We start from the raw sequence: 21,285 nt of genomic DNA, 5'->3' as shown, positions 1-21,285 counted from the left end.
GGCTGAAAAAGTCTCGTGAGCTGCAGTTTAATGAATGGTATTCAGCCAGGGTCAAGAGATATGTCCCACATGGAGAATTAAATGAGGAAAAATGTATATTTGTTTTCTTCTCTTCCATGGGACTCCTTGCTTTCAGGTTTTAGTAACCTGAAATTCTAGTAAAGATGGGATCTGTAGATCACCTTATTAAGAAAAAAGATACATGATAATAAGCCCACATATTCTGAAGATAATATCAGCTATTCTACAACATATTATTAGGGAAAAACATAGCATTGTTCTAGAGGCAAAATGTTTTACCATACTAAAGCTTTCATGATAAATCTATTTTACTAGTGATAGCCAATACTGCTGTGTAGCAAAATGTGCTGTGCTCAGAACTAGGTCTTTGAACTCAGTATGTCACAAAATGTTAGGTAAAGATTTTTAGAAATAATTAGTTGTATTCGATCAGATAACTCTGAATGGTATGTAGGGTTTAAAAATAATTGGAATAATAAAAATGGTTTAAAATTTTTATTTCATATTCTTAACCTTTTTAAATTTCAAGTTTTGTATATGTTGGTATTTCCATTTTCTTATATACGTGCATATTAGGATAGTAATGTTTAATTTATAACTAAATAGCCCATTTATTTGTGACATCTGGGTTTTTTCTCTTAGTGATGCAGAGCGTGATAAAAAAATATGATAAAAAATGACTGCCACATTTGAACTGTTTTCTAGATAAAAAGCACATTTCATGACAGTCCCTGTTTAGTGCAGACTTCTTTACAACTCTTTGACAAGTTACTTCATCAGTAACAGTCTTTTCATTTCCTATAGCATACCCTAAATGTATTACTTGTATTTCACAAGCCACACGGTTCATTTCTGTGATTGCTCAATAATTTTAAGTCCTGGGAACTCTAGCATTCCTATGGTATTAGAAGTTTGTGTATAATAGATGTGTATCTTTATCAACCAACAGCAGAAAAACCACTTTGATTTGCAGCCTTAAAAATGCAGTGTTTTACCCAAAGTTTAAGCTTGCCAGAAAATGAGATCTTGTGAAAATAATGGAGTGTTACAGTAGAAAATTGAACTTTTTTCATAGCTGTTAATAACATTATTTCCCAAATTGATATCTCTGGAAAGTGGTTATTAGATGTTAACATTCCATCAACATTTTAAGTATGGAAAGTACTGGGATAAGATCATGAATTTTAACTTTCGGTTTTCTCAGAATCTTGATGTTAATGTTCACTGTGAATTTCCAATAAAGAATATGTAAAGCATCTCCCAAGCTTGTTTGACCACAAAATGCTGTTGTAAGAGGGAGCTACTAATATATTCTGGAACAGTATTCCATAGAAAAAAAAAACTGTTGTGTTCTATCTGTGGCAGATGGGATACTCAGAATCATTAGAAGGTATATGTACTGTCTTCTGCCTGCAGATGACACTCCCTCGGATAATGCATTAAATGCTCATTTTTAAGTCAGGAAAATTTGGCAGTTTGAGTCGGAGGACTTGGAAAAAGATGCTTTTAGATAAAGGGGTGAAAATGTGTGTAATGGATCAGCTGTGTATTGAAAAGAGGATTTCGGAGTGAGACAGTCATAGGTTTGAATCCTGATGACATCATTGCTGAGTAGTTGTATTTCCTTGAGCAAGGCCTTATCAGTCTTAGCTTCCTCAGCCTGTAATAAAGTTCATCATCTTTATCTTGACAGTATTTTGTGAGGTTAGTAGTAACAGTGTTAGCGTATGGTATTGCTTTATGGGAATTTCATTATTTTAATTTGGAATTGAAATTTTCTTATCTTTCTAGAATCTGGAGGTGAACTGGATATTGTAGTGACTTCAAATAAAGAAGTAAAAGTTGCTGCCATCCGAGATGCCTTCCAGGAGGTCTTTGGCTTAGCTGTGGTCATAGGGGAAGCTGGACAGTCCAATATTGCCCCACAGCCAGTGGGCTATGCGGCTGGTTTAAAAGTGAGTAATAGAACACCTTTTCCAGCATAAGGAAGTTGGCAGTTAGTTTTTTCATAATTCTCATAATAATCTTTTGGTCTTTATGACGCTCTAATGGGTTTTTACATTCTGAGGTATTGATCATCTGGGTGTTTATTTAGATAACTGTTGTTATGAAAATACAGTGGAGTTTTAATTTAAAGAAACTCAGGGTAGGGCACGTGGGTGGCTCATGGTTTAGCGTCTGCCTTCAGCTCAGGTCATGATCCCGGGTCCTTTTGCTTAGGTTTCTGCCTCTCTCTCTCTCTCTCTCATGAATAAATAAATAAAATTGAAGGAAGGGAAGGAAGGAACGAACTCAGGGTAGGTTTTTATGATTGGGGAGGGAAGGAAGCACATGCAGAGAACACAGAGAGTAGCTAGTCCTAAAAGAAATTTTAAACCATTGCTAACCCTTAAGTCATACTGAATTTAAAAGTTTTATACTGAAATTATGATATCCCTTGAATTCTCTAAGCTTTTTATTATTATCTCTCTTAATAGTACTTTACATTTAAGTATTTCTTCCTGGTTTTGGGGACTCTAACGTATTGGAAAGTTTCCAGAGTGGTAATGGGGTTCCATTAGGCGGGTTCTAGATTGACCCTACAAGTTTCCCTCTTTCTTCCCTTGTACTTGGTGAAGGAACGCAGCACTCATCCACAAAGCTTTTCCTTGCTTTGATTCTTCCCCTTCTCCCTTTTCCATCCTTTTAATTCCCTTGCTTTAAAGACCTGACTACCTGGCACCTTATAGGTATGTATAATATCCGTATATAACCAGAGTTTGCCGGTTATATATAATATAATATAATATAATATAATATAATATAATATAATATAATATAATATAATATAATATAATATAAACCATCACCGGTTTCCTTTTGAGAGGAAAATGAGGCAGATTTACATTATCCAGTATATCTTGTCGATTACATTTTTTTTTCATATGCAACAGCTGCCTCTTCATTCACTGGTACTAGATTTACACCATTGAGATTCATAACATGAGTGATAAAAATTTTTAAGAAGGCATTTATTTCTTCCCTTGTTCATTTTTTCATGAAGTATGTTCTAATTGAATGTGTCTTGGGTATTAGTATGCGTGGTACTAGAGAGATAAGGGTAAACAAAATACAGTCTTGATGTTAGTATAGTTTAGTTCTTACCTTCTTTTCTCCTTAATCTTTATAAGGTAAGTTCTTAAATTGGTTTATCCATTTTCATGCCTTTTTGCTTTCTCTTCTTTATTTCTGTTGTCTCTGAGATAAGTTTAGTTGTCTCCAGAAGTGTCCTAGCTTTTGAAATTTTCATTTGTTAAGAATTGACCACTTTTTCTCATTCACTCCTTAGCTCTACTGTCCATAGTAAAAATAGTTTAGCCTATCATCCCTGGTAGTTTCATTCAAAAATAGTATGCATTTTGCCTTTTGACACACTTGCTGTCACTTCCCTTATGATCACTGTTTATGAAGTGATTCAGATAAAGTAGTAAATAAATAGCAGCTTTACTAAAAACATGTAGTTTTCTACTGTAAGAATGTATTGACGATTTTGAGTTATCTTTATAGTATTCTAAACCCCTCAGTTTTGTGCATAATAGTTTTTTTTTTTTTTTTTTTAAGATTTAGTTTATTTTTTCATGAGAGACAGAGAGAAGCAGAGACATAGACAGAGGGAGAAGCAGGCTCCTCACAGGGAGCCCCTGTGGGACTCGATCCCCAGACTGGGATCATGCCCAGAGCTGAAGGCAGACGCTCAACCACTGAGCCACCCAGGTGTCCCAACAGTTTTCTTTCTTTTTTTTTTTTTTTTCCAACAGTTTTCTTAAATAAGTTTCGGTGCAGTATATTCACAGTTGAAAATAAATCAGCTGTCATTTTGGTGCATATTTTAAGGCTGTGTTTAAAGGAAATAAGCAAGAAGAAAAAAAAATTTACTTTGATACAATTGCCTACTTAGGGAACTCAAGAGAAAATTAAATAAAAACTACTAGGACTGAAGAAAGATTTTTATCAGTAAGATAGCCCTTGGCAGATCAACATTAAGTACATAGTTTCATTGTATTAGTAATAACTAACTAGAACATTAGTATAAAAATAATACATTTCATAGTAGCAAGCAAAATGATAGTGTATGTGGGAATAATTTGGAGTTGCTATATAAACTGTTAATGCTGAAGGGAACATGCTTGCACGTTTTTGTTAATTGTATTGTTTGAATAGTTACAGTGGGTATATAGGTGACCATATCTAAATATATTTGTATTACTTATATAATCATAAATTAGCATATTCAGTACTTAATAATTGGAAGTGGTTTCTAACCTGTGCTTGTCATTCAGGGCGCCCAGGAACGGATAGACAGCTTGCGTCGAACTGGAGTCATCCATGAAAAACAGACTGCTGTGTCAGTAGAAAACTTCATTGCGGAATTGCTACCTGACAAGTAAGAGGCTTTTTTTTTTTTCAACATAATTACAAATGTTTTCTTTTTTATTTTTTTATTATTTTTTTATTTTTTTAATTTTTTATTTATTTATGATAGTCACAGAGAGAGAGAGAGAGAGGAGGCAGAGACATAGGCAGAGGGAGAAGCAGGCTCCATGCACCGGGAGCCTGATGTGGGTTTCGATCCCAGGTCTCCAGGATCGCGCCCTGGGCCAAAGGCAGGCGCCAAACCGCTGCGCCACCCAGGGATCCCCAATTTGTTTTCTTTTAAGAGAACTCTCAAGACCTACCCTCTTAGCAATTTTCAGATATGTTAATTAATTAATATTATTACAGTATTATAAATTATAGTCATTTTGCTGTACGTTTTATCTTCATGACTTATTTTATAACTGAAAGTTTATGTCTTTTAACCCCTTCACTTAGTCCCCGCCCCCCGCCCTGCTGACCATAAGTCTGTTCTTTGTATCTTTGAGTTTTTTTTTTTAATTCATGTAAAAATGAGATCATATTTGTTTTCTCTGACTTCCCTTAGTATAAGGCCCTGAAGGTCCATTTATATTGTTGCAAATGAAAAGATTTCCTTCTTTTTTTCATGTCTGAATAATGTGTGTCTATATTTATGTATACATACATAAGTTTTTAAATTCATCCTTCCATTGATGTCATTTGTTTCCATGTCTTGGTTATTGTAAATAGTGCTGCAGGAAACATAAGTTGGGGGCGGGGTGGTGGTGCATGTATCTCTTCAAGGTAGCGTTTTCATTTCCCTCAGATAAATACCCAGAAGTGTTGGGGATCCCTGGGTGGCTTAGTGGTTTGGAGTCTGCCTTTGGCTCGGGGCGTGATCCTGGAGTCCTGGGATCGAGTCCCGCATCAGGCTTCCTGCATGGAGCCTGCTTCTCCTCTATCTGTGTCTCTGCCTTTCTATCTGTGTCTCTCATGAATAAATAAATAAAATCTTAAAAAAAAAAAAAAACAATACCCAGACGTGGAATTTCTGGATCATATAGCTCATTTAGTTTTTTGAGGAACCTCCATATTGTTTTCCATAGTGGCTGCACCAGTTTACATTCTCATCAAGGGCTTGCTTTTTCTCCATATTTTTTCCAACACTTTGACTTTTGATAATAGCCATCCTAACAGGTTTAAGGTGATGTCTCATTGTGGTTTTGATTTACATCTCCCAGATGATGAGTGATGTTAAGCATCTTTTCATGTACATGTTGGGCATCTCTATGTCTTGGAGAACTATTTGGAGCCTCTGCCCATTTTTTAATCACATGGTTTTTGGTTTGTTTTTTTTTTCCTCGAATTACTGGGTTTTTGATAAATTTTAGATGTAAACACCTTATGAAGTATGTGATTTTGTGGATGTTTTCTCCTCTTCAGTAGGTTGCCTTTTCATTTTGTTGATGGGGTTTCCTTTGCTCTGAGAACCTTTTTGGTTTGATGTAGCCCTGCTTACTGATTTTTGCTTTTTTTTGCCTTTGCTTTTGGTATCAAATTTCAAAAAATTATCATCAAGACTAGTATTAAGCAGCTTATTCTCTCTTGTCTTCTAGGAGTTTTATGGTTTCTGGTCTTAAGTTCAAGTCTTGAATCTATTTGAGTTATTTTTTGTGTATGGTGTAAGTAGTCCAGTTTCCCCAACACCATTTATAGTATAGACTGTCCTTGCCCATTGTATTCTTGGCTCTTTTGTTGTAAATTAATTGGTCATGTAAGTGTGGGTTTATTCCTTAGCTCTCCATTGTTAGATTGATCTATTATGCCAAAACCATACTATTTTGATGAGTATAGCTTTGCAGTATAGTTTGAAATACATTTTGAAATCTAGGAGTGTGAACCTGCTGCTTTTTCAAGATGGCTTTGGCCATTCAGGATTTTATGGTTCCATACAAATTTTAGGGTTCTATTTCTCTGAAAAATGCCATTGGAATTTTGATAAAGATTGCATTGAATCTGTAGATTGCTTTATGAATAGAATAGTATGGGCATTTTAATAATTTTAATTGTTCCAGTCCCTGAGCCTGGGATATCTTTCCATATATTTGAGTTTTCGATTTTTTTCATCAGTGTTTTATAGTTTTCAGAGCAGAGCTCTTTCACCTTCTTGGTTAAATCTGTTTCTCAGTGTTTTGTCCTTTGGATGCGATTTTAAGTGGTATTGTTTCCTTAAGGTTTCCTCTTCATAGTTTATTAGTGTATACGTATCTGTAGATTTTGGTGTATTGATTTTTTATTCTGCAGCTTTTCTGAACTCATTTATGAGTTGTAAGGTTTTTTTTTTTTTAAAGTCTTTAGTGTTTTTGGTATACAATATGTCATATAGTATAATAGGCACAGTTTTGTCACCATTTTACTTCTTCCTTTCCAATTTGGATGTGTTTTATTTGCTTTTCTTGCCTAATTGCTCTGGTAAGAGGCAGTTCAATACCGTATTGAATAATAGAAGTGGAAAGAGTGGGCATCCCTGTCTTGTTCCTGATCTTAGAGAAGAAACACTTTCAACTTTTCATTGTTGAGTGTGATACTAGCTATGGACTTGTTTTATGTGGCCTTTATTATATTGAGGTACATTCCTTCTAAACCTGTTTGGAGAGTTTTTTTTTTTTATCATTAACAGCTGTTGAATTTTATCACCTGCTTTTTCTGCATGTATTGAGATAATCATATGATTTTTATTCTTGATTTTGTTAATGTATCGCGTTGATCGATTTGTGGATATGGAACCATTTCTGTGTCTGAAAATTTTTACCTCTGTGTTTCTCAAAGAAATTGGCCTTTGATTCTCTCTTCTATGCTGTGCTTGTCGGGCTTTAGTATCAGGGTAATGCTGGCCTTGTAAAATGAATTTGGAGTGTCTCTTGTTTTCTATTGTTTTGGAAGACTTTGAAAAGGATTGGTAGTAATTTTTCTTTAATATTAACTTTTCTTTACATGTTCGGTAGAGTTTGCCAGTGAGGGTGTCTGGTCCTGACTTTTGCTTGTTGGGAGGTTTTTGATCACTAACTAGAATCTCTGTACTAGAAATCGATCTTTTCAGATTTTCAATTTCTTTATGATTCAGTCTTGATAGGTTGTATGTTTCTAGAAATGTATACATATATTCTAGGTTGTCTAGTTTGGTGGCATATAAATTATTCAGCAAGAGGCTTATTTTTTCTTACTAGCAAAATACGATTATTCCTGGGGGCTGGCACTGTATATACCTAGTAAAAAAAAATGTATCCTATTTTAGAGAAAATTATGTTTTGGATTAATTTGGCTATATTGTTTAAGTAGCTTTGTGATCTCTGTAGCCTAACACGTTGCTACTCAAGTTTCTCCTTTTTAATTATAAAATGGAGATAGTAATGCCTGGATCAATAAGATTGGGTGAACAATCACTGAATATAATAGCACTAAATTTGAGAGATTACAATGCTGTATTGGCTTATATGTAATTGACCACCAGTAACCAACACCGTTATTCACACAGTTATTCAGAATAATGGAAGGCATGGGCACAGAGCCTAGTGGCAAGTCACCACGTTTGAGATATGTTGAGCAATAAAGCATGTCTACTTAATTTGGAAAATATTCAGAGAACATGATTCATTATGGTCTGTAAGGTCTTTATACTTTAAATAGATGGCTTTTTTATGGTAGAAGTTATTTTTAACATGCTGAAACTATTTATACTCAAAGAGCTTCCCAACTGTTGAAATCTGTCTCTTTTGTAATCACATTGTAGTTTTGTTATATTTTTTGTTTATTTAGTATCAGGTAGCACTGTGCCTAATACTTTATGGCTATAGTCTGTAAAAAACGTTCTCCAACTTTGAGGTTGTACTGTTGGCCAGTTGGGAGAAAATAGGTACACAGATAAACAGTTTTAAGTGACTGTATAAGATAGTGTATAATTTTTTGCTGATGGGAAATGTTACTTAACAATTCAAGGGGAAATAGCTCAGTGTGGAGATAGTGTCAGATGAGATTTGTGAGTGATTAGGACTTGGACTGGATTGTGATTGTGAAGAGTGGGTAAAATTTAGTTAAGTGGAAAGAATAGGACATTCTGAGTGGAGGAAGTTTGAAGATGATTAAGAGGATTCTGGGGTCAGAGGTTAGTTACTAGCTTTGCCAGTCATTCATTGGATTAGGAAATCTAGAAATGGTTTGGAGACAGATGTGTGAAGAACTTTGAATGGTAGGGTGAAAAGGTTGAACTTTCTGTGTAAGCACCCAGGAGCCACCCAGTGATCATTACTTCATTTTTCCTCTGTCTTAACCTTTTACATTTCATTTGCTGGTTACCTTAGAGATTACAGTCTTTTTTTTTAATAATTAAAATTGTGTGCTCTTCGGCCACTCTCTGGCCCGATCTCCCTTGGCGTCCGACTCTGCAATCAGTCCTGCACCATGGGGAAGCAGGACAGTCAGGTGGCCTATATGAACCCAATAGTAATGGCCAGATCAAGGGGTCCAATATAGTCTTCTGGGCCAACAATCCAAGATTATCTAGGTTATCTAAACTGACCAAGTCCTACCTGGGAAGAAGTGAAAGAACAACTAGAAAAGAAGAAAGGCTCCAAGGCATTGACTGAATTTTAAGAAAAAATGAATGAGAACCGGAAAAAAGAACTAGAAAAATACAGGGAGAAATTATTAAGTGGAAGTGAGAGCTCATCCAAAAAAAGGAGAAAGAAAAAAGAAATCTGGTAGATATTCTTCTTCATCAAGCTCTGATTCTTCCAGCAGTTCTTCGGATTCTGATGATGATAAAAAACAAGGGAAAAGGAAAAAGAAAAAGAACCGTTCACATAAATCTTCTGAAAGCTCCATGTCAGAAACGGAATCCTACAGTAAGGATAGTTTAAAAAAGAAAAAGAAGTCAAAGGCTGCAAATGAGAAAGAAAAGGACATTAAAGGACTCAGCGCCCCCCCCCAAAAAAAAGATGTATCCTGAAGATAAACTATTATCATCTGAGTCCTTATCAGAATCAGCTTATATTGAGGAGGTATGAGCAAAAAAGAAGAAAAGCAGTGAAGAATGAGAAAAAGAAAAAAAAGAAGCATAAGAAACACAGTAAGAAGAAGAAAAAGAAGGCTGCTAGTTCAAGTCCTGACTCACCGTAACATTAAGAAAAATCAGGATTCCCTTGTAAAGAAAGTGCAATGTCTAAGGAAATTTCAGCTGTGAAAATTATGACATACTTACTAAAATGCCTGAATTTTCTTGTTTTTAGAATTATTCCTGGACTGTTCAGTAGCCACTCGGAAGCCGCTGTGTGAAAGGGCCTTAATTGTTGCCTGCTGCTTGAACATCTATTTTTTTTTTCTCTTCCAGTGCTTAACAACTCAGGGAGATAATACATTGCAGTTGTGCTAGTGGTTAAGATATTTGGAGATAAAGTTAATATATATTTTTTAAGATTTTATTTATTTAGTCATGACAGACACAGGGAGAGAGAGGCAGAGACACAGGCAGAGGGAGAAGCAGGCTCCATGCAGGGAGCCCGACGTGGGACTCAATCCCAGGTCTCCAGGATCACATCCTGGGCCGAAGGTGGCGCTAAACCACTGGGCCACCGGGGCTGCCCTAAAGTTAATATTTTTGACTAGAAGTATCTATTGATAAATCAACAGAAATTGAATCTGGATACATCATTAAGATGTAATTAGCAATGACCAGATAATTCTAGTTAACATTTTTGAAATAGGGATCACATTGATACTTCAAAATCCTTATTCTGTAGATTAATGTATTTTAATTTTTTCCTCTTCTATATATTTATTTACCTGGGGAAGGAGCTTTTAGGGTTGGAGGGTGGTTTGCTGTCTCTTTAGCTAGCAGAATAGTGTGCCTTCTACCCCCACACATCCTATTTTTGTGGACATGGTAGCCATGCTTCATGGGGAGATCTGAGCTGGGTATAGCAGTCTTGCCCCTAGACATCCTTGGACTCTGTTGTTTGCTGCTTTGAGTGAACCAGAGAAACAGCCCTTTGCAGCATGACAGAGCTCCAGAAGCTCTGGGATTTACCTCCACTTCAGTAATACTGAATGTTTTTAGTATTAGAATGTGTTATAACATTTGAATTAATTTTGACTACAACTTTGGCTCTGGAGAAGAATCATTTAAAATAGACACTGGTGCTTTCTGAACTTGATAGCTAAAGATTTAAAATGCATGTTTTATACTGTTAGGTTTTAACCAGTCAGGAAAACTTTATGTAACCAGTGATAGTTATTTTATTTTTGTAAGAATTTTGTTTAGGCTGCAATGTTTATCTTTTATTAATTTCTTATTCTTGCTATCTTAAATTCCTTACTGTGTTTAATGGCATACTTGCCAGGATACTTAGCATGTAAACAAAGCAAGCTTTTGATTTTTTTTAACAGCTTCATATTGAAGCTGAGACTTAACCGTAAACAAGTTGAGTGGCAAAAAAAAAAATTAAAATTGTGACTTGATAATACTGAGCCACTTTTTTGGTTTGCTAATGTTTTGAGGATTTTTGCATCTTTGTTCATCAGGAATATTGGCCTGTAACTTTCTTTTTTGTGTTTTTTGTCTAATTTTGCTATCCAGGAAATGCTGGCTTTGCAGAATGAATTTGGAAGTTTTCCTTCCTGGGTTTTTTGTTTTTGTGTTTGTTTTTTTTTTGGATAGTGTGAGAAGGATGAGTATAAATAACTCCTAATTCTCTTGTGAGATTGTCTGGTCCTGGATTTTATTGTTAAGGGCTTTTTGATTATTTAGTTTTGTTACTAGTAATTAGTCTTGACATTTTCTATTTTTTCCTGATACAGTCTTGAAAGAGTGGATGTTTTTTGGAAGTATACATTTCTTCTAGGTTGTCCAGTTTGGTAGCATATAATTTTTCATAGTATTTTTAATTATTTCTTAAAATTTTTTGTATTTCTGTCATATCAGTTGCTTCTCTTTCGTTTCTGATCTTATTTGACTCTTTTTTTTTTCCCTTGATTCATCTGGCTAAAGGTTTATCAGTTTTGTTTATGGTTTCCAAGAAGTAGCTCTTGGTTTTTGTTTTGTTTTGTTTGTTTGTTTTTGGTTTCTATTTCCACTTTATTATTTCTTTCCTTCTATGAACTTTGAGCTTTGTTCTTTTCCTAGGTTTCTTAGTTTGTAAGGTTGAACTTTTTAGTTTATATTTTTCTTGTTTTTTTGAGGTAGGCCTATATAACTGTAAATTTCCCCCTTAGAACTGTTTTTGCTGAGTCCCAAAGATTTTCAGCTGTTGGTTTTCCGTTTTCAGTGGTTTCTAAGGATTTTTTTTAGTTCATTCCTTGATTTCTATATTGACCCTTTGGTTGTTTAGTAAGTAGCATATTGTTTGGCCTTCATATTTGTATTTCTCCCAGGTTTTTTTTCCTTGTAATTGATTTCCAATTTGATAGCCTTATGGTGTAGGAAAAAGGCGCTTGACTTGTTTTCAGCCTAACATAGGATTTATCCTGGAGAACATTCCATGTGCTGTTGAAAATAAATATGTCTTCTATTAGTTTTGGAAGGAATGTTGTATATAGATCTGTTAAATCTATCTGGTTGAAAGCCATCATTTCCTTACTCGTTTTCTGTGTGGATATCTATTCATTGATACAAGTTGTGGGGGTAAAGTCCCTTAATGTTTTATTCTCACTTTCTCCTTTGGGATCTGCTAATACTTGTTTTATATATTTAGATGTTTCCATGTTAGGTACATAGATAATTGCCATTGTCCTACTCTCTTGTTGGATTTATCCTTTTATTATTATTATGTGATGCCTTTCTTTGTCTTTTATTACAGTCTTTGTTTCAGAGTCTGGTCTGATTCACGTCATGCATCCCAATATTTTATTTTTATTTTTATTTTTTTATTTATTTAAGATAGTCACACAGGGGGAGAGAGAGAGAGAGAGAGGCAGAGACACAGGCAGAGGGAGAAGCAGGCTCCATGCACCGGGAGCCTGACGTGGGATTCGATCCCGGGTCTCCAGGATTGCACCCTGGGCCAAAGGCAGGCGCCAAACCGCTGCGCCACCCAGGGATCCCCCAATATTTGTTTTAAGGGTTTTTTTTTTTTTTTTTTTTTCTTCTATTTGCATGAAATATCTTCTTCCTTCCCTTCCAAGAGTCTGTGTGTCTGTAGGTATGAAGTGTGTCTCTTTTAGGCTGCATATAGATAGTTCTTGTTTTTTATCCAGTCACCTTATGTCTTTTTGATTGGAGCATTTTGACATTTACATTTGGAGTAATAGGTATGGACTTTACTACCATTTCATTGTTTTGTAGTTTCTTTACTAATGCCATGTTCCTTTCTCTTTGTTTGTGATTGATGATTTTTTGTGGTTTTTTGTATTTGTAATAGGTTTTTGGTTTGTGGTTACCATGAGAGTCATAAATAGCATTTTAAGTATATAGCAGTCTATAAAGATGATCTCATAAGTTCAGACAGATTCAGAAAGCACTTTACTCATCCCTCTACCTTTTATGATATTGTATTTTACATTTTTTAAATTTTATGAATCTCTTAATGTAGATATAATTGCTTTTACTTCTTTCGCCTTTTAATGTTCACAGTAGCTGTATAAATGATTGATCTACCTTTACTGTGTGTTTGCTTTTACCTGTGAAATTTTTTCCTTTTCTTTCTAGTCCTGGCCGTGCCTTTTCTTCTTAGAAAAAAAAAGTCTAAAAAAAAAAAAGAAAAAAAAGTCTAACATTTTTTATGAGGTTGGTTTTAGTGGTGATAAATGACTTCTCTCTTCTACAGTGGTGAATGTTAACCTTGCCAGTTAGAGTATTCCTGATTGTAGGTGTTTTCTTTCTCCACTTTGACTATTTTAGTATATGTGCTGCCGAAGCGAGCACTCTCCACTTTGACTAGATCATGCCATTCCCTCCTGTTCTGCCAAGTTTGTGTTGAGAAATCTGCTGGTTGCCTTTTGGGGTTTCCTTTGTATTATGTATAAATAGATGCTTATCTCTTCATGGCTTTAAGATTCTCTTAATTTTTGACATTTATTTATGTTTCTTGTTGTGGACCTCCTTGGGTTCATCTTATTTTGAGCTCTGATTCTTGGATGTGGTCTCTGTTTCCTTCCCCAGGTTAGGGAGTCTTCAGCTCCTTTCTCTTTTCTGAGACCCCTCTAATGGGAATAGTAGTATGGTTAATGTTTTTCCAGAGACCATTTAACCTATCTTCCTTTTCTTTTTTCTTCTTGCTCTTCAGCTTGGTTGCTTTAGGATAGCCGGTCTTCCAGATCACTGATCTGTTCTGCTACATCTTCTGCTGCTGATTCCCTCTAGTGTATTCATCATTTCAGTTACTGTATCCAGCTCTGATTGGCTGTTTTATATTTTCTGAATTTATGCACTCTTTCCTCCGGTTTGGTGAGCATATTTGTGACCATCACTTTGAACCTCTTTCATCCCTCAGACTGTGAATCTGTTTCATTTAAGCATATTCCTGTCTCCTCATTTTGACTTTGTGATTTAGGTGAAACACTTATCTCTTCCAGTCCTGAAAGGGTGGCCTTTCGTAGGGATATGCCCTGTGTAATTGATGTGTGTTTGGAGCCTTGGGGTGTCCCACTGTGCCCTGTACCAGGTTGCCTTGGTGGGATGGCTTGAGCTGGTGTACATGCACTGGATCACAGAGGCAGGCAGCCGGCTGGCTAGAATGCCCTGACTCTGTTCCTGTATGCATTCTCACACTGGAGGGAGAACATAAATGATGGTGCTCCCAAGCACCTCCAGCTCCAGAGAAAATTCTAACCATTTCTCTACCTGTGGGAGATGTTAGTGAATGGGTTTCCTTTGCTTTGAGTCTAGTTGCTGAGCTCAAGCTGGGTGACACTCAGGTCCAGCTAAAGGTCTTCACCTCACTCTGAAGGCTTTCCCCCATCCCTGATGTTACTCCATTTTGTCCTCCTGGCTTCTGCCACCCTTTGACACCTTTGGATACGGGATTTGGATACTTCATCCAGCTTTTCATGGAGAGCATTGGTCTGCCCTAAACTGTCCTGTCATACCTGGATGTGGTATTTTTTCCTACCAAATACATTTTGACAAGTACAGTAGCATATTAGGAACATTAGGGATAGTAAAACCAGTTGACTCTTGAAAAGCAGGGTTTGAACTACACAGATCCACTTATGTGGATTTTTTTATGATACAGTATAGCACTGTAAATATATTTTCTCTCTTCATAGGGTTTTCTTCAATTTTTTCCCTCTAGCTCACTTTATTATAAGAATATGGTATATTATAATTGTAACATACAAAATATGTACTAATAGATTGTTATTGGTAAGAATTCTGGTAAACAGTTGGCTATTAGAAGGTTTTGGAGAGTCAGAAGTTAAGATTTTTTACTGTACCAGGGAGTCACAGCAAGTATAACCTCCACATTGTTCAAGGTTAAACTCTAGCGTTAGAAATCTGTTGCGGGGGATCCCTGGGTGGCGCAGCGGTTTAGCGCCTGCCTTTGGCCCAGGGCGCGATCCTGGAGACCCGGGATCGAATCCCACATCAGGCTCCCGGTGCATGGAGCCTGCTTCTCCCTCTGCCTGTGTCTCTGCCTCTCTCTCTCTCACTGTGTGCCTATCATAAATAAATAAAATAAAATAAAATAAAAGATTTAAAAAAAAAAAAAAAGAAATCTGTTGCGGGTTCAGTGTGGGTGAAGGAGAGGAGGAAAGGTCTTGATAGGAAGGTACAGAGGATCAGTGAGGGCTTTGGCTATTTCTGTCTGCTGTGGTCTTGTGTGAAATCATGCTTACAGCTAAGAGGAGACTGATCCCCAAAAGAAGAGATCCCAAATGTGGTTAGCCCTAACAAAGAATAGAGCCAGGACAGACCTGACTGTCTCTGAATTCTGCATCAGTCCATGTAGCATGAGAATAGGTGACATGACATGTACCTTACATGGACAAAAGCCTGTGTAAGCATGCACTATCCCTATATTGGGATTAACCCACCAGCTTGAAAAATCTTACGTTGCATGTTAAATATGTTAAAATGTCCTTTTTTCTGAGAATTGACTGGTGATGTTAGATGGTCTGTCTTTTGTAAAACACAGAGTGGCAGTTCCCACATTGTGTTTTGAGATTTTTGCTGGTAAATGAAATCCAAGTAACTATCTTGGAACCACAGTTCTGCTTAAGCTCTCTTTTAGTCTGCCACGCGGGGATTGGTCAAGTCCATGTTCTTTCAGCAGCTGCCTGGAGAGGGGATGGAAGGAACGGAGACAGTGCCTCCCTTACTGTCTGTGAATGTGGGGCGGGGTTTGCCCATTGAGTTGAGGGAAAGTAAGGAGAGGAGGAGGACCCGGCGTTTCCCCATCCGGCAGCACTAGTGAAAGAAATGGAAGAGGCTTTCATGGGCATGACCATGGTTCCAACTCTAGATGCTGGTGGGATATCCCTGTTGACATGGTCACGAGCACGACTAGATTTCAGATAACAGAGAAGACCTTAGGGTTCTTCTAATGTGGATTCCCCGTGGCATCACAGAGGGGACTTTTACCTTCATGGAGTCAGCTTTTCAGGAAGTCCATGCCTGCCAGCTTAGTCACCACGATTGTTTTCTACTCTCTGTGTTATACACAAGTTACTGGTTAAGGCTATTACTTTTATTTGGCATGCCAATATTGTTTACTTGAAACCAAGTTTTAGGATATGAATACTACAGATACTGCCTGCTATCATTTTAATACTCAGCAAAGTATTATTTTAGATTTTACTGTTTCTTTGAATATGTAAATACAAGTTACCTAATTCATTTCATATTTTATCACATTTCATTAGATCTACATATTTTTAAAAATAGACTGAACTTTTTTTGCTCTGTATATCCTCTTGTTACCCCAACTCAAGATTTCATGGCATCTGGTGATTGCATAATTTTGGTTATCTAAAATGTTGGTGGTGTTACAGATGACTTAAAGGCAATTATAAAATGTACTTTTATAATTTATGAGTAACTTTAAATGGAATAAAGTTTTCTTGATTTTGTGAAGTGTTTTCCAAGACTGATCATCAAGAATAAGGAGAAGATTTGTTATTTCCTCTGAATGAGCTTATTTAATTTGCTAGTAACTTTGCAAGTGGGCTACATGGTAACCATAGAGATGGTAAAATAACACTTCCTGTATTTTAGCAAGTGACATTTTAAAAAAGTTACTCATGATTAAGTATTTGCATATTCAGATGAGTATCTGTCGCTTTCTGAATACTCCTATTCCCATTCTTTTCCCTGAGTCTTAGCAAGAAAAACTTTATGTGGATTATTCTGGTTTTTCTTCTTTGTTGTCGCTGCTCTTGGAATTAAGCCAACAGGTAATTTTATATATAATTTTTATGGATTTTCTCTAAGGTTTTATCTGAATGATACTAGTTGGTTTTTGGAGTTTATTTTTTCTAATCATTATAACTTTTATTTAGCACATAAACAACTCAGTCTTCATGCATTCTGTTACAGGTGGTTTGACATTGGCTGTTTGATAGTGGAAGATCCTGTCCATGGCATTCACCTAGAAACGTTTACACAGGCCACACCAGTGCCTTTGGAATTTGTTCAGCAGGTTAGTTTTCTCTTCTTCGTGAAACTTGAAATACTGTTTTCAGCATTGTGGGAACTCCTTCCTTTCTCACTTCTGGCCATTTTGGTGGCTTCTGTTGGTTGGGGCCATCCTGCATCTAAGGCAGGAAGATGGTGGCTACAAAGATGACGAAAAAGTCGCTGGAGTCAATCAACTCTAGGCTCCAACTCGTTATGAAAAGTGGAAAGTATGTGCTGGGGTACAAGCAGACCCTGAAACTGATGAGACACGGCAAAGTGAAACTGGTCATCCTGGCCAGCAACTGCCCTGCTTTGAGGAAATCTGAAATAGAATACTACACCATGTTGACCAAAACTGGTGTCCATCACTACAGTGGCAATAATATTGAATTGGGCACAGCATGTGGGAAATACTACAGAGTATGCACTCTGGCTATCATTGATCCAGGTTAGTCTGATATCATTAGAAGCCTGTCAGAACTGACTGGTGAAAAGTAAATCACACAAAATTTTTAATAAAACTGGCCACAGCTTGTTTTAAAGAAAAAAATACTGTTCTCAGAATACAAGTTTGTGTTAGATGTTTTACTAGAGCTAGGATATATATTCTTGATTTTGCCACTTTCTTTTCCCTTTTAGCTTTTTTCTCTTTACTCTTCAGTTTCTGATTTCTTCCTTATTGAGTACCTCCCTTCTCTTCAGATGTAACATTTTACCTGTTCTGCTGGTTGTATGTTTACTTTTCATTTACTTCTCCTTTGTCTACTATTTTGGTTCCCCTATTTCTGTATCTTTTGTCCTTGTCTGTTCATCTTTTGTAACAAGTGGAAACCTTAAATGAAAGGTGTATGTCTTTATGTTTGTTGAAAATGTGACTCTTAGTTTACCTGTCCACATAGATCGGAAGCATAAGGTATATAAGGATTGATTCCTTTCCTTTCATGCTTTCTTGATCAGAATGGAATGTAAATATAGGTTTACAGGGGAGCCTTAGTAGTCCCATACAAAAGGGCATTTTGTTGAATTTTTCCTGTCCTCCATTTCATAAAATTTTCATCACATTTGTTCTAAGGTACATTGTTAAATGTCATTTCAAAGCTATCTCTTCAAGTTATTTGGGTCTTTAGGCATTTGAGAATCTGATAAAAGCTACTGGATCCGCTCCCATGAAAAGACATATGTTCCTCGTGTATAAAGTCAGCTTTTATGTTTAGAAAGCAACCAGTGGCTCTCTTTGGTGTTTACAGTTTACATGAGAATTATTGGGAATTAATGCTTGGAATTTTTTAATCTTATTGAACCTTTTACTTAATTTTTCTAATTTCCTTTCAAAAGTACAGAAAAATTTATAGATGGTAACATTAAGTTCATTTCAATATGAAATGTTGATAAAGTGGAAAACTTCATCAATATTTTCAGAATGGAATATTCTTCCATCTGCTTTGTTGAGGTAATTAGGTTGAATCATATGAAACTGACAATATTTGCTTTCTCTGAAGTCAGAAAGTCAATTTAATGTGGTTCAACCTAATACTTGAATCAACTATGGCAATTTTTATTTTCCTAGACCATGAGCCGCTTCATCTAATTTGTTGATGTAATAGTATTATTCACTGACAGTTTTCCATTTTACTTTATGAGACTAGCCTAACCCCCTCCCCCCGAATTACAGTAGACTATCACTTCAAAGCTAAATGTCAAAACCAGTGGTACAATTAATAAAATCTTGAATTGTACTGGAAAAATGTTACAAAGAGTTCTAGAACCAATTCCAATATAGGGAGTCTGTTCCCCTACTCCCGTATGCCACCAGTTTTCTAACACTAGCTGGGTATCCTGCATTTCAACTCAGTTCTGACACTATATACCTTCAGATAGTCTTGCATCAGTAGGATCTGATGTTGTCTCCCCCACTACCCACTTCAGACATTCGCAAGTTCAGACTGTCAGCTGTTTGGCTATGAACCAGAGATTCTCATGACCCTCTCTCTCTCCTTGGGTTCAATTAATTTGCTAAAGCAGGTCATAGAACTTGGGAAACATGCTTAATAGATTACAGATTTACTCTAAAAGGCTGTAACTCAGGAATAGCAGGTGGAAGAGATATTTGGGGAAGGGGGCAGAATTTCCATGCCCTCTGAACCCTATGTTATTCACAAATCTGTCATGTTCACTAACTCAAAAGCTCTCCCAAACCCATCCCTTTGGGTTTTTATGGAGACTTGGTCACATAGGCATTTTTGAATCACTGGTATTTGTTGGTTGGGTCAACCTCCAGACCCTCTCCCCACCTGTACCCCTCCCCAAGTCATTGGGGAGCAACAGAAAGTTCCAGCCTTCTCATCACATGGTGGGATTCCCTGGCACCCATCCTCATCCTTAGTCATGACTGTCATCCTCCCCTACCCCCCTGCCCCAGATCCATAGGGAGGTAGAGGGATCTGTCCAGTATCCATACTCCTTTCCATCCTACTCATGTTCCTGAAGTCATGTAAGCTAGCACCTACTGTATGCTTTCATGTGCCCCATTTTAGACAACTTGGGTTTCAATTGCTCATTGTGATTCTCCATCAAAGTAGACTTGAGCTGTCAGGTGTTTCCTTGCTCTGGGAAATGATGTTTAGCCATCCACATTGGTGTAGTATCTTCTCTTCTGTTCCTGTATTGTGGACCTGGGTGGCCACCTAAAGCAGGGGTGTCTGCTGTCTGTTCCACTCACCTTCCAAAGCTGGAAGAAGTTTTGTTGGGATTATGTCCTACTTCATTGTACCCCTCAGATTCTCAGACTGATTTCCACAAGGCTGTGCTCCATATGGACATGATTTTAATAGGTCATGTTTCCATTACGCCTTCCTGCCTGACCCTGTGGCCAGACCATTGGCCACTACCCCTGAGTCAGTATTTTCTACCACTGTTGCAAAAATAGAGTACGTTTCAGCACACAGAGCTCATTTATTTTTACCTTCTTCCATCAGGATTGTGGCCTTCCAGACACACTTGTCCACTCACCTTGGAACTGCCATCTGCAAACCAAGCAGCTAGCTCTTTGTTGAGAGTTGTTCACAAGACACTGTCTACATGGCAGTTGGTTCTCACAGCTTTTCCCGTGGCTTCAAAGTGAGTCCTAGGGGAAAAGAGTTGCCGCGTTTATGATTGTCTCTCTTGGCATCATGATCTTTTACATAAACTATTTCTGTATTAATGCAACTTTTCTGGGCATTGTCATCCTTTTTTTTTTCTAATTTTTGTTTTATTGGCGTTCAATTTGCTAACATATAGCATAACAGTCAGTGCTCAAGTGTCCTCCCAGTGCTTCTCCATTGAGAATGATATTTGCTGTGGGCTTTTCACAGATGGCTTTTAAGATGCTAAGGAATGTTCCCTCTATCCCTACACTCTGAAGAGTTTTGATCAGGAATGGATGCTGTATTTTGTCAAATGCTTTCTCTGCATCTATTGAGAGGATCATATGGGTCTTGTTATTTCTCTTGTTGATATGATCTATCATGTTGATTGCTTTACGAGTATTGAACCAGCCTTGCATCCCGGGGATAAATCCCACTTGATCATGGTGAATAATCTCTTTTTTTTTTTTTAAACTTTATTTTTTTTATGATAGTCACAGAGAGAGAGAGAGAGAGGCAGAGACACAGGCAGAGGGAGAAGCAGGCTCCATGCACCAGGAGCCCGACGTGGGATTCGATCCCGGGTCTCCAGGATCGCGCCCTGGGCCAAAGGCAGGCGTCAAACCGCTGTGCCACCCAGGGATCCCTAATCTTCTTAATGTACTGTTGGATCCTATTGGCTAGTATCTTGTTGAGAATTTTTGCATCTGTGTTCATCAGGGATATTGGTCTATAATTCTCCTTTTTGGTGGGGTTTTTGTCTGGTTTTGGAATCAATGTGATTCTGGCCTCATAAAACGAGCTTGGAAGTGTATTCCATCCATTTCTATCCTTTGGAAGAGCTTTAGTAGGATAGGTATTGTTTCTTCTTTAAACGTTTGATAGAATTCCCCTGGGAAGCCATCTGGCCCTGGACTTTTGTGTCTTGAGAGGTTTTTGATGACTACTTCAATTTCCTTGCTGGTTATTGGCCTTTCACTATTAAATGTCGAGGTGTTGAACGGTTTTTATAGATTTCTAGGGTGGGGAATCTATCTCCTGGATCTGAATGCCTATTTCCCTCCCCAAGTTAGGGAAGTTCTCAGCTATGACTTGTTCAAATACACTGGACCTCTGTCCCTTTCGGCACCCTCTGGAACCTTCCTTCTGAGACTGTCA

At 37.1% G+C, this 21,285-nt stretch overlaps 2 protein-coding genes and 1 pseudogene across 3 annotated transcripts in view; all 3 read left to right on the top strand.

Annotated features, from left to right (window-relative positions):
* Positions 1 to 21,285, top strand: part of PRRC1 (proline rich coiled-coil 1) — a 39,551-nt gene that overhangs the window by 12,552 nt on the left and 5,714 nt on the right. For both annotated transcript variants that reach the window (XM_055302491.1, XM_055302490.1), the window contains exons 6-8: positions 1,813 to 1,976; positions 4,341 to 4,444; positions 16,922 to 17,024. In XM_055302491.1, coding sequence (XP_055158466.1) covers positions 1,813 to 1,976; positions 4,341 to 4,444; positions 16,922 to 17,024 — 371 coding nt within the window. The remainder of the gene's footprint in view (positions 1 to 1,812; positions 1,977 to 4,340; positions 4,445 to 16,921; positions 17,025 to 21,285) is intronic.
* On the top strand, positions 8,854 to 9,628 carry LOC129495119 (protein FAM133B-like; annotated as a pseudogene).
* LOC129495120 (60S ribosomal protein L30-like) lies at positions 17,035 to 17,519 on the top strand. Its single transcript, XM_055302493.1, has one exon. The coding sequence runs from the start codon at positions 17,153 to 17,155 to the stop codon at positions 17,453 to 17,455; it is 303 nt and encodes a 100-aa protein (XP_055158468.1). The 5' UTR covers positions 17,035 to 17,152; the 3' UTR covers positions 17,456 to 17,519.

The sequence above is a fragment of the Nyctereutes procyonoides genome, unplaced genomic scaffold (assembly GCF_905146905.1).
Source record: "Nyctereutes procyonoides isolate TBG_1078 unplaced genomic scaffold, NYPRO_anot_genome, whole genome shotgun sequence".
In the NCBI taxonomy this organism is placed as follows: Eukaryota; Metazoa; Chordata; class Mammalia; order Carnivora; family Canidae; genus Nyctereutes; species Nyctereutes procyonoides.
This window is presented reverse-complemented; position numbering and strand designations above follow the sequence as displayed.

Coding starts and splice junctions, on each gene's coding strand:
- LOC129495120 (XM_055302493.1), top strand. CDS start 17,153: ATGGTGGCTACAAAGATGACGAAAAAGTCGCTGGAGTCAATCAACTCT.